General features: G+C 31.6%; 2 protein-coding genes across 2 annotated transcripts in view; both read left to right on the top strand.

Annotated features, from left to right (window-relative positions):
* LOC121250626 (G-type lectin S-receptor-like serine/threonine-protein kinase LECRK1) overlaps positions 1 to 13804 on the top strand; it is a 79990-nt gene that overhangs the window by 48303 nt on the left and 17883 nt on the right. The gene's annotated exons all lie outside the window — the stretch shown is intronic.
* On the top strand, positions 11428 to 13040 carry LOC121249268 (G-type lectin S-receptor-like serine/threonine-protein kinase LECRK3). Its single transcript, XM_041147981.1, has 3 exons — positions 11428 to 11655; positions 11750 to 12794; positions 12842 to 13040. Exons 1-2 carry the CDS (start codon positions 11428 to 11430, stop codon positions 12788 to 12790), a joined length of 1269 nt encoding a protein of 422 aa, XP_041003915.1. The 3' UTR covers positions 12791 to 12794; positions 12842 to 13040.

Below are 13804 nucleotides of genomic sequence, written 5' to 3'. Positions count from 1 at the left end.
AATATCAAACAAGACAGATTTGAATTTAGAATTTCATTGCCTAGATGCTTGTTTCAAGCCGTAAAGGGAACTTTGCAGTTTACATACCCTTGTGTCCCCTTTAGCCAGGAGGTGCTTTCATGAAAACTTCTTCATCTAAGTCTCCATATAAAAAGACATTATTGACATCCAAGTGAAAAATATGCCAATTATGTATAGTAGCCAGTGATAAAACACATCTAACAGTCACCATTTTTGCAAGAGGTGAGAAAGTTTCAAAAAAATCTAGGCCCTCATTTTGAGTGTACCATTTGGCTACAAGCCTTGCCTTATGTCTCTCAATAGAACCATCTGAGTTGTATTTTATTTTATATACTCACTTACAACCTATGGGTTTTTTATTTGGAGGAAATGGTGTTAAAACCCAAGTGTTATTTGACTCTAATGCAGATAATTCTGCAGACATGGCATCTCTCCAATGAGTATGCCTAATAGCTTGGTGATAGAGAGTTGGTTCTATTTCAGAAAAAATTGCAACAGAGAAAGTTTTATGAGATTGAGATAATTTGGAATATGAGATAACATCAGAAATGCTATATTTATTACCTGAATTGATGGCAGGAGCTGTAGGATATGAATGAGAAGCAGAAGCAACTAGATTACAGTAACATCTTTGCAAGTAATCAGGTGCTTTGTGTTGTCTGGTTGATCTTCTAAGAGAAGGAAAGTGATTTTCATCACTAAGAGATGGTATATTTGTGGTCTTTGTGTTAATATCCATGGTAGCACTATTGAACTGGTTTGAATTATTTATAAATGAGGGATATGTTATTTTCAACGTAATCAGGAATTGCCTTTGGAAGAAATTTGTCATCTGACTTCGAATGGAAAGATTGAGAACTAATGTCCAGATTTGAATTATGAGTTGATGAATCATTTTGTAAAATAAATGGGAAGATTGATTCATGAAAAATTACATCTCTAGAAACAAAAAAAAAAATTTAAGTTCCAAGTCATACAACTTATATCATTTTATGCCAAATGGATAGCCTACAAAAATGCCTTTTCTAGCCCTAGGTGAAAATTTATTTCTGTTTTGAGTAATAGTTGATGCATAGCATAAACAACCAAAACTTCTCAACTGTTTATGTAACGCCCCAATCCCAAATGTCCGGAGAGTTAGCTCTTAATACTTAATATCAACTTTAATAACACAACTATAAAATTCAGAAAAACTCCATAAAATGTTAATCCATTTAATCAACCCAAATATCTATGTTCCTTCAGGGGGACAACAAAGAAATTCTCAATAACATAAATTAAACACTCTCCAAAACTCAAAATTATCCTTAACTCATCAAATCAAAATAACCAAAAATAAATCAGTTTACTAACTATGACTTTCAAATAAGCACTTATACACCGTCGGGCACTTATTCCACTATGGACGTCACACTTTGCTAAAACTTCATATTTTTGTTCTCTAGCCGAACCATCAAAATTATCTGAAAATAATTGGAGATAAAGGGTTAATTATCAACAACTCAGTAAGTATAGGACATATACTAGTGTGTAAACATGAGCATTTATAGAGTTCAGAATGTAGAACAAAATATTTTCTTTCAGAATGCAGAATCGGAATATTGTTTTCAAAATGCAGTATCAGAGCATGTTATCAAAAATATCAGAGCGAAAGTTCGAAAATATTCATAATCAAAATCTCTTTGGCATAGCATAAACTGAAACATCATATCTCATCTTATCATATCAGAACAAATACTATGTTTAACCCCCGTGGTAGGGTTGTGCAAACCCCAATAGTGGTATTGGAATTTATATTAAGTATTAAGAGCTAACTCTCCGGACCTCCGGGATCAGGGCGTTACATTTATAAATTTAATCATTGCCTATAATATTGACCCTCGGAAGCACAAGATAGAGGTTGACATGGATAGGGCGAGATTTTTTATATGTGTCGCTCGCATGATGCCTATTGACCTAGTGGGTTATATATTCACTAGAATGCGATAAGAGGTTTCATATGTTAAGACAGATATTTTGCCGTTTGGCCTCCTGATCACATGATTCCTATTGTCAGTTGGGGTCTTACTTGATGTTGCTGAGCGTATTCGGGAGTCGATTGGATCAATCAACGCCTTCTCCCTGTTACGGAGCACGGGGCACTCGAGACTTCATCTTCGTGCTCCTACTACAGAACCAGTCGATACTTAGACCAGAGATACACACCCAACTAATCATGGAGTATCGACCGGCCAAACATCCACGCAACCTGAGGCATCACGCACTGTTACTGCTGATCAGATTACTGATATAGTGTGTATGGAGATCCATATTGCCTTTGGAGGCTTACGTACAGAGTTCATGGGTGCCATTGATCGCGTGTCTTAGACATAAGAGACGATATCTACTCGATTGACACAAGTAGATGCAAAAATAGATTCAATCGAGGATGTCCTCAAAGAGTTGGGGACATAGTATTTTATATCTTTTATTTATATTTTGTTTTATTTTTGGTATGGACAATATTTGATGTTTTCTAAGTTTAATTAATTATACATTTTATCTTTCTTTTATAAATTAATCGTTGATTACTATTATTAATTCTTTAATTGAGCAAATATTTTATTAAATTAGTGTCATCGTTCGAACATTAACTGACCGTTCGAAAATGGTAATTTACATGTTCGAACGATTTCAATGGACGTTCGAACGGTAAATTAGTTTCCCATGAACGACCTGCAAATTTTTCCCCCGACAGCGAATGATTATTTCACTAGGGACGAAATTTATTGTCTCTAAGTATACAGTTCGAATGCGTTCGAATGAGAAGCATGTCTTAGAAATTTTTTTGTGATGAAATCAAAATTTCGTTCCAAAGGAAAATCATCCTAAAAACTCAAAATTGTTGTAGTGATACATGAATTAATGTACAATTTAAAATTCATATAACGCGTTGATCATAATATATTTATACTTCTAAATAAATGCTTTTACCATCCAAATTTTAATAATAACTTCTGCAAAGTATTTATGCATGCAATTCAATTTTATAATTTTGACGGGCAGCTTAATTTCAAAATAATTCTCTCGTTTGGATTGATGATTTTCTCGAATACTTTCATAATCATTGACAAAATCTTTTCAGTTGTATTTTTATCTTATTTTATTTATAAAAGTGGCTGGATTCATTAGAATCGTGATTGGGAAGAGAAGATGCGATCAAATTCTTTAGTGTCTTGTACAAACTGTCTTGATTTTTATTTTTTTCTTTGATGAAAAATTGAGGAAAATTATAAGATTAAACAATTTATTTTAGATATTTATTTATTAATTTTTAAAAAGATAATCAAATTGACATTGGAAAAAGTTCAAAAAAAAAAAAAAGAAGAAGAAGAAGAAAAAGAAAAGAAAGAAAGAAAAGATGCTGAAAATCATTCGAGTCCAAACATGGTTTCGAGTCTTGCACCATTCAACAAGTGGGTGGATGTGACGTCATAGACCACAAAGGACCATTCAACAAGTGATGACTTGTAAGTTGGGATGTAATTATTCAAGTTGAGATAGTCTTGATCGGATTTGAAAATTTTATTTAATATTTGTTCGAGCTTGACTTGGCTCAATTTGATTTTTTTTTAATTTTTTGAATAAAATTTAATAATTAAAAAAATAAAGAAATTTCAAAATAAAATTCTAAATTTAATGGAACTTTTACAACTAAATAAACCCTGATCTATTGAATTATAAAATTGTAAGATTTTGTAAATAATTAATATATAACCAATTGATATTTATCCATAATAATCATATATTATATGTGTATATAAATTACTAACACGATACAAATAACATAGTAGTATATATCAATATTTTATATAAGGTTCCTACATATTAGTATATGAAATATTAAATCTTATTGATTAATTATTGCACAAATTATAAAACATAGCTATAAAGTATATTCAATATATAGGAATAAATAACTAGGCTACATATTATAAATAACTAGGTTACAAATAGTCATTATCATCATAAATAATCCATCACAAATGTTGATTTTTCTTGTAGTGATATAAGCACATCAAACCCATAACATATTTACGTTGGATCTTGGTTTGGCGGCAGACTAAGGCCTCGTTTGTTTTCGCAGATGAAATGAGTATATCAAATTGAATGTTTTCAGAATGAACAGTATTTTTGTCAAGATGGGTTTGTGCTATCACAAGTACTAGATGTTTTCTCTAATATTTTTCTCTAAGGTTCGTTTGAAAATACAATTGGTTTTAGATATTCTTATATTTAATTTGTTTTCTCTTATTTTTCAAAATCTAACAAAATATTTTAACTCAATCTATTTCACTATTATTCATAAACTATTTCATTACTATTCATAACTATTCTGATATAGTATCCAAATGAGTCCTTAATAAATGAATACGTGAATACGTGACACATTTAAGTGGACTTTTTAAGAAAGGGAAATGCTAATTTGTCCCTTAAATTTGACCGCTAGTATATTTTATATTATTTTTTAAATATTTAAAAAAGTCACCACTAATGAATTTATGTATTTTTTTAAATAATTAAAAATATAAAATTAACCATCAAATCTAATTAGTAGTAACAAATAAGCGACAAATAGCTCAAGTTAAACTTAAGAGTTACGAATAAGTGACACAGTAACACGATCCTTTAACAAAATATATAAGTCCGATGCTGAAATAACACGTCATTTCTACAAATGGTTAGAGAAGATTTCCCTTGAATTAATTTGAGGATGACCTGATTGAGACCGAGAAATTGACCACTAACCATTGGTTATTTCAGTTGATTTTCATGACCACTACCCTCATCCTTTTTTATATGTTACTTCTAGGGGTGAAAAAAGAATTGGCGAAGTGCCAAATCGGATAGAATTAGACCCGAACCGGTGGGTTTTGTCCGGTACCGGGTTTGGTCCAGTCTGGTATCGATTTTATTTTTTTCAAAACCAGTCGAAATCAGTCTGGTTTTGATTTTTCTTTTCCTAACACTGAACCGAAACATACCGGTTCATATATATATAAGAGGATTTGGAGGTGCACTACTAAGGATAATTTTACTATCAAAAGTGCATATCATCTCTGTGGAGAACTACAAGATCGTGACAAAGGTCAGTCCTCGGCCCTACAGTCTAAGCAAGATGAGTGGACCAAGATTTGGCACCTGTAGATCCCAAATGCCAATAAAACCTTCCTTTGGAGAGCCTGACTCAATGCACTTCCAACAAGAGCCAATCTATCAATAAGAAAGGTGGTTAATAATCCTTAGTGTCCTCTTTGTAAGCAACGTCCTGAAATAGGAGAGTCCTGAAATAGGAGAGCATGTGTTGTGGGAATGCATTTCAGCTAGTAATGTATGGGGACAATGCACAAGTAGTATTCAAAAAAGTGGACCACAAAGCCAGGTTTTCAAGGAACAAGTAGAGAAAATGTTTGCTACTTTGAATCAGACAGATATGGAGGAATTTGTTGTAGTTTGCTGGTTGATATGGAAGAGGAGAAATGAATATATTTTCTAGAATAAATTTACTCATCCTTCTACACTAGTGCATCAAGCTAAGGATTTACTCATTGAAGTTAGACAATTATCAAAACCCTCTGGTTGCACCGAAACTAGTGTGCTTATAAATGAAGCATGGCAAGCCCCTCCTCAAGGTATTTTCAAGCTAAACAGGGATGGTGCTCTAGATAGTGCTCATTGCAAGGTGGGGATAGGAACTTTTATTCATGACTAGGAGAGCAATGTCAAGGCCACACTTAGAATGACAAGGGACTTGTTCCCCAACCCTTTTTGAGCAAAGGCAATAGCTGCTCTCCAGGCCATTTTATTTTGTAACTTGGGCTTTAGAAATATTATTTTGGAAGGAGATTCTTTGCAAGTAGTTCAGGGGCTCAAAAGTTCTGAAGAGATGGGAACTAGCACTAACATGATATTGGCAGATTCAAGATCTTTACTGGCTAATCTTGATACTTGGGCAGTGCAACATACTGATAGGAACAGTAATAAAATTGCACATGCTCTTGGAAAAGATGCTCTGGGTTTACATAATTCTCTCATTGTACTGGAGGAAATTCCTTCTTGTATTCTTCCTTTTTTGTAGAGTCTTGGGAATAATACACTGTTGTTTATCAAAAAAAGTTTTGTAAAAAAAAAAAAGAAAAAAAAAAGAAAAAACAAATCCATTTAGATGCGATTTGGATAGTGAGATGAAATGAGATAATTTTATATGAAAGTTGAATAAAATATTGTTAGAATATTATTTTTTAATATTATTGTTGTTATGAGATTTGAAAAAGTTGATTTATTTATTATATTTTGTATGAAAATTTGAGAAAGTTGTAACGATAAGATGAGATCATTGAGATGAAATGAAACATTTTCACTATCTAAACGGCCAGGGCCTTAGTCCATAAGAATCAATTCTTGAAATTCGACAAAGGATTTGAATGTATAAAATATCCTATTTATGTAAACATCAAATTATAAAGGAAAAATATAATTATAAGCGATTATGCGCACTAGTACGCGCACCCATTTAATATGATTGGTCAGAAAGTAGATTTTATTAAAAATAGTGCTAATTTGAATTTAGAATATGAAGGCAACAACATTAGTATGCAGATTAGTACACAAACTTGCTTGTACATAGCAAAATTCAATTATAAAACTGATTGATACATTAACTCAAATCAGAAATAAAATTTGAATCCGTCCACAAAATTTTACAAGCTAACTGCGTGTTGAAGATCCCTCTAGCAGTTCATGAGAAGAGCTCAAAGGCAATGCCAAGATCATTCTCGGTTTCTCGATGAGGCAATTGAGAGATGCATTTTGCTGCAACAGACACTTCCTCTCACGCGATCTTCCTTTTGCAATCATCATTTCTCGTGTAGATCAGCTTCTTGAGATCATTCTGCTTTTCTTTCTTCAGGTCACCCATTACTTTAAGAGAAAAGCTGGTCTACCGTCACTACTTGACTGCTGCAGTATACCGCTCTGACAAATATTTTTTTTTTACTTAGTGATTAAGGAAGTACTTTTAAATGTATTGATGTATTTTTTTTTATTTTTTAAAAATATTTAAATATATTAAAAAATATAAAAATAAAAACAAAAAAACTAATTATCGGTATAAATGAGTGGAGCTACTCAGGCGGCAGAGTAGCACTGCTCTTTTCCCTAGATTTTGCCAGATCATCACCTTCAGATAAATTTATTGCCATTACATTTTGTTTAAATTCCTCGCATTTTACGTGCCAAAATGTAATCAACAGAAACAAGTTAGAAATAAAGTTATAAAATATAGTTTCATGCAGTACACATGAATTAATATACAATTTAAAATTCATATATCGCGTTGATCATAGTATATTTATACCTCTAAATAAATGCTTTTAACATCCAAATTTTAAAAATAACTTATGCAAAGTATTTATGCATGCAATTCAATTTTATAATTTTGACAGGCAGCCTAATTTCAAAATAATTCTCTCGTTTGGATTGATGATTTTCTCGAATTCTTTCATAATCATTGACAAAATCTTTTCAGATGTATTTTTATTTAATTTAATTTTTTATAAAAGTGGCTGGATTCATTAGAAAAGTGATCGGAAAGATATATAAGATGCGATCAAATTCTTTAGTGTCTTGTTCAAAATGTCTTGATTTTTATGTTTTTTTTTTATGAAAATGGAGGAAAATTATAACATAAAACAATTTATTTTAGATATTTCTTTATTAATTTTTCAAAAGATATTCAAATTGAAACTGAAAAAAGTTAAAAAAAAATAAAAAATGAAAAATGAAAAAAACAGCTAAAAATCATTGGAGTCCAAACATGGTTGAATCTTGCACCATTGAACAAGTGGGTTGATGTGATGTCATAGACCACAAAGGACCATTTAATGATGTCTTGTACATTGGGCTGTAATGATTCAAGTAGAGCTAGTCCTTGGATTACTGAGCTTGCATATGAAATTGTTCGAATTTAAAAATTTTATTTAATATTTATTTGAGCTTGGCTCGATTTAGCTATTTTTAGAATAAAATTTAATAATTAGAAAAATAGAAAAATTCCAAAACAAATCTAGTTCTATTAAATTGCAAAACAAAATTTAATAATTAGAAAATTTTTTATTTAGTGAGAATTTTATCAAATCTAGTTTTACATGAAGTACTTTATACTCTTAGACACAATTATAATCATTATTGTCAATAAAGTTCTATAAACAACTTACACATTTGAAAAGAAAAATGGTCCTTGCCTCTTGAAAGGATTATACAAAAACCTTTTATGAATACTGAAAAATTAGATTTTTTTATTTATAATTTTCATGTTAATTATATATTAAACTAATAATGACAAAAGATAAGTGTATTTTTAAAAGAAGAATAGGTAAAATAATTATTATCTATGATACTTTTAAAAACTAATAATGACATAATACCTATTGATCTTGTTTATATTCTCATTCTCATTGAGTTAATTAAAGTTTTTTATTAAGTATATATATTTTTCTTAAAAATTCTACTATAAATATATATATATATATATTTTTTGGGCCTTCTTCCATTAGGAGCCTTAGGCAATTGCCTAACTCGCCTAATGAAAGAGCCGGCCCTGTAACTAGGTTACATATTATATATTTAATTATAAAATGTGCTATGTTTATATTATTAATTATTGATGTATGAATAAGTTTTAATCGAGTCGAACTACTATGTCCAATTGACATAAAGGAGCCTTAGTCAAGTCGAGTCAGATATGTATCATTTACTAATTGAGTAGATGTCATTTACTAATGGAGTATTCTACACTCCAAACTAATCTGACTGATCTAATTTATTGATAGAGTGGATAATCTTTTATCCTAATATGAACATGTGCAGTTTCCTCATGGATCCTCAATCTATCCAATAATCTCTCTCCATGGAAAGACTTGGAAAGAATAGGAAGACTTGGAAAGAAGAATATCTATTTAAGCCAAGTTCAGACATGCTGAGTTGGAATTCATCCCGCATTAATAGGCTTAACATACCTTATGCCGGTCAGTTTCCAACAAACCTTTCGAGCATCAAACCGTTTTGATCCAATACAATATTTATATGCAAAGTTTGTGGACACACTCAAATGATCAAGTGGTGAGTGGTGCAATGGTACAAATGAGAGAGACAAACGTGAAGCAGTGCTTCTTTGACCTTTCGGACCAGTAAAGATCACATAAAACAATCAGAATCATAAACACTAAAACAAAACGCAAAAACCCAAATAAGTAAATATATAATAAAGAAAAATGATATTTACAGTCGTGAGTGTGTAAGCATCATGCAGTTGTTTTGAAAAAAATAAATAAATACGAGATTCATATGAAAAGAAATTAATTTTTTAATAATAGACTTTATTTTTTTTAAAATGACTGCATAATATTTATGCACTCTACGACTGTATATAACATTATACTATAATAAATACATAACAAACCTGATAAGACGCAAGAAACGCAATAATGACATCCACTAGAGAAAGAAACACATTCAAACACGCAATAATGACGGTGCGAGGCCATTTCCTATGGTTGTTCCAGTATTTGTTTTCCTTGCTTTCTTGAATCTTCACGAATTGGTAAAGATTCGTATTTGCTGCATGTGTTTGGAAAAATACAGTTAGATGGCATCTCATTTTGAAGTGGTATTCATATTTGAACTTCAAATGTGCAGAGCCTGTAAAGCCATCAAAATACGTCGTTCTATTTTCAAGGACAACCAAGAATCTTCTTTCGAACCATCGTCTTTCATTTGATCACAAATAATAAATTAAAAAATAATAGACTTGTGGTAATATTGACAAAGACATTTTGGGGTCCTGAGTCCTGGCAACAAAATTAAAACTAGTTTATCTCCTCTGTCTCTGGTGGAAGGAGGTAATAATGACAATGACCCTCTAATTTGGATTGATTTTATTATATAATTTCTTTTTTTTAGTTTTTAAATTAATTTATATTTTAATTTAATTTATAAATTTAAATTAATTTAAAATAAAATATAATTATATAACATTATATATAAAATGATATTATAAATATAAAAAATATCATTAATAGTTTAAGAAAAATATTTGAAATAAATAAAAAATATTTAAAAATATAACATTTAAACGATATAAAAAAATAGATAAATTAATATATAATATATTATAAAAATTATTACTTAAAATAAAAAAAAAATATTTTAATAATATATTTTAAATAATAAAATAAAGAATATATTGGGAGTTCTCGAAATGCCAAAGACAGGACAATCCTTCTACAGGCGGCTATGCTTTGTCTCGATCTTAATTCACAAGACTTTTCCCAGCGGGCCCCACAATCATGCACCATTTCACTAATTAGGCCTTGTGTGCTCTCTTATTTCTATTGTAAGCTATCATTCTTTATATTCTTTGCTTTTTTTTCTTCCTTCGGCATCAACGTGCTCAGATTTTCTTTCATACCGTTAGGTAGCCCCAAGTGTTTTGGTCGAAAATCGAGTAGTTGTCTTTTATTTTTTTAATACTTCCTTAGAGCATTGGTAATTGTTTATGTATTTTTATATTTATATTTGTATAATATCTCTTTAAATTAATATGTATTAAATTATATATCTTTAAAATTTTACATAATTATGAATAGTATTTATTTAAATTTGAAGAAATAAAGAAAATACTTATATAGACTTTTATTTATATATAATTAATGGGTGTGTTTCGCTTACATTTTGTGTACTTAGTGATTATTGATTTTTTTTTTTTTTTTTTTTTGGATTGATTGATTTAGAAAGGTAATCGATAAAAATATTCCTATACGTGCTTTGATTTTATATATTAATATTTATTGATAAAATTGATCATTTTGATATATAAAATTTTTAATAATTAGATATATGAAATTTGTATTTTTTTTAACACATGGTGCTAATTGTAAAATAAAAAATAAATTAAAATTAAAAATTTAAGAAAAAATAAAAATATTTATTATTATTTGATTCAACGATGCATAATTGAATGTGGGAGTTTTTCTTATTATGCAAAATTAATCTTCAAAAGATGTGATTTTAAATATGCATATAGAGAAACTAATGCTAGTACTCTAATCCGCATAATATTTGGGTTCAAATTCACTTTGTTTATCCACGTAATTATTCTAGAAATAAATCAAGAAAATCAGGAGACCTAAAGAGTTCATTAGCAATTACAAACAATTTCGACATGAAATTGTAGACATAAAAAACTCTTACTTTAATCAGTGAAAATGGAGGCGAATTGCATTCTTTGATTGATGAACATTATTCTTATTCTCCCATTTGAAAACACAGCGAGGGCAGAAAAACGTAAGAGGGAATAATTCTGAAGTGATGGCAACCATCTTGCTTCTTCTTCTCTTCTTAGCAATTTTCACCGCAGAAGCTCAACAAGCTGGGCAACCCGTTATCAGGCCAGGTTCTTTGTTAACACCTACAGGCACCGGTGGTACCAACTCTTCATGGCTATCACATTCCGGTCTATATGCCTTTGGATTCTACAAGCAAGGCAACGGCTATGCTGTCGGGATTTTTATTGCCGGGATTCCACAGAAGACTGTGGTCTGGACAGCCAACCGAGACGATCCTCCACTTCCCGCTGATGTTAAATTGAACTTCACAAGCAACGGGCAGCTAATTCTGCAATCAACACAAGGCAACGAGACCACGATCTTCAATAATCCCGAAGCTGCAGCAGCGGCATCGATGCTGGATTCGGGCAACTTTGTTCTCTATGACTCTGATAATTCGACAATTTGGCAATGAACAAGTTGGCTTGGGTGAGGATGTTACTCCAAAATCATATACTTATGCAGAACTTGAGAAAGTGACTAATGGTTTCAAGGAAGAGCTCGGTAGAGGAGCTTTTGGGATTGTTTATAAAGGGGCAATATGGAATGGCAAGAAGATTGTGGCCGTCAAACGACTAGAAAAATTTTTGGCCGAGGGGGAAAGAGAGTTTCAGACGGAGGTGAAAGTTATTGGAAAAACACATCACAAAAACCTAGTCCCGTTACTCGGGTATTGCCATGATGGACTGAATAGGCTTTTGGTGTACAATTTCATGAGCAACGGTTCACTTGCAGATATACTCTTCAAGCCATCAAAACAACAACCTTCTTGGGATAGAAGAATTGAAATTGCTCGCAATATAGCAAAAGGAATTCTCTATCTCCATGAAGAATGTGAGCCACAAATCATTCACGGCGACATAAAACCACATAACATTCTCATGGATGAGAACGGGTATGCAAAACTCGCTGATTTCGGATTAGCGAAGTTGCTAAAACCAGACCAAACCAAAACATATACCGACATAAGAGGCACAAAGGGATATGTCGCACCAGAGTGGCATCGGAATCTGCCCGTGACAGTCAAAGTAGATGTGTATAGCTTTGGAATTGTGCTCTTGGAGATTATTTGTTGTCGAAGGAATGCGGACTTTGATCTTCCTGAGGAAGAAGCACTCCTTGAAGAATGGGCATACCATTGCTTTGAGTGTGGTGAGCTGGGCAAACTTTTGAATGATGAGGTGGTCGACAAGAAACAACTGGAAAGAATGGTTAAGGTAGCACTCTGGTGCATTCTAGATGAGCCCTCACTTCGTCCTTCCATGAAGAAGGTTCTACATATGTTGGAAGGGACTGTTGATATTCCAATCCCTCCCAGTCCGACATCTTTTCTCACTGCCCTCTAAATTGGTTTTGCAATTCATCTGTCTCAAAAGTTGAAACCCAAGCATGTAATGGTTTGAAATAATAATAAGTGCCTAGCACGTTTTGTTGCTTAGAAGTGGATAAAGAAGATAACAGATCTACTGTTATTGGTGCAATAATTTCTTTTTCTTTCTAGCTATAGTTCCAAATATATGTATTCCATTGCAACACTAGTGTTTTGGTTTCTTAATGTATTGTATTCATATATGGGATGCAATGGTTTACCGACTACATTGATTGCAAACATGGGCATTGACTGAGTCACCGACTCACCAGGCGTTTTTAAAGACTAGTTTGGCAGATAATTTGAAGTTGTTTTCTATTTTTTTTTATGCAAAACCAATGCACTGCTTGAACTTTGATTAACCTGTATCAGGGTTAACTCGAATACCAGATAGTGCGGCCTCCTGTTGTGCATTAATTTTTGCAACAATAGCACAAAAAGTAGATCGAGCAGAACAAAGACAAACTGATTTGCAGTGACTAGAAAACCAAAATTAGCAACAACTTGGTATGGCGTCAAAACCACTCATTTACTCAATTTCAAATTTGTAATCCTCACATTTCAAACAGTTTACAACAATTTCAAACTCTAATACTCTTCAACACCCTTCATTCCACAAAGAAGACTTGTATTTAGTTAAGACGAAGACAACTTGGAAGGAAGACTGTGTGGTAATAATGACAGAGTTTAGGCTTGAGTTTTTTAATTTTTGAATAAAATTTAATATTTAAAAAATTGAAAAATTACAAAACAAAATTCTAAATTTAATAGAATTTTTACAACTACAAGTAAACCCTAATCTATTGAATTATAAAATTGTAAAATTTTGTAAATAAATAATATATAATCAATTGATATTTATCCATAATAGTCATAATGGTTCTGCAGAGCGCTCAATCTCCTCTTTTGAAAAAATAACACAAACTTCTCCATGGAGGACTTTTGGAGGTTTCAAGGGGACAAAAGCCTCTGGGAGGGGTGGGGGGGGACT

The sequence above is a fragment of the Juglans microcarpa x Juglans regia genome, chromosome 2D (assembly GCF_004785595.1).
Source record: "Juglans microcarpa x Juglans regia isolate MS1-56 chromosome 2D, Jm3101_v1.0, whole genome shotgun sequence".
In the NCBI taxonomy this organism is placed as follows: Eukaryota; Viridiplantae; Streptophyta; class Magnoliopsida; order Fagales; family Juglandaceae; genus Juglans; species Juglans microcarpa x Juglans regia.
Note: the sequence above shows the minus strand (reverse complement) of the source record. Positions and strands in the feature narration are given on the sequence as shown.

Excerpts from the sequence above, each read along its gene's own strand:
- LOC121249268 (XM_041147981.1), top strand. The coding sequence starts at position 11,428 with ATGGCAACCATCTTGCTTCTTCTTCTCTTCTTAGCAATTTTCACCGCA. Across the intron at positions 11,656-11,749 it reads GGATTCCACAGAAGACTGTG|GCAACGAGACCACGATCTTC; the intron begins GTCTGGACAGCC and ends AATCAACACAAG.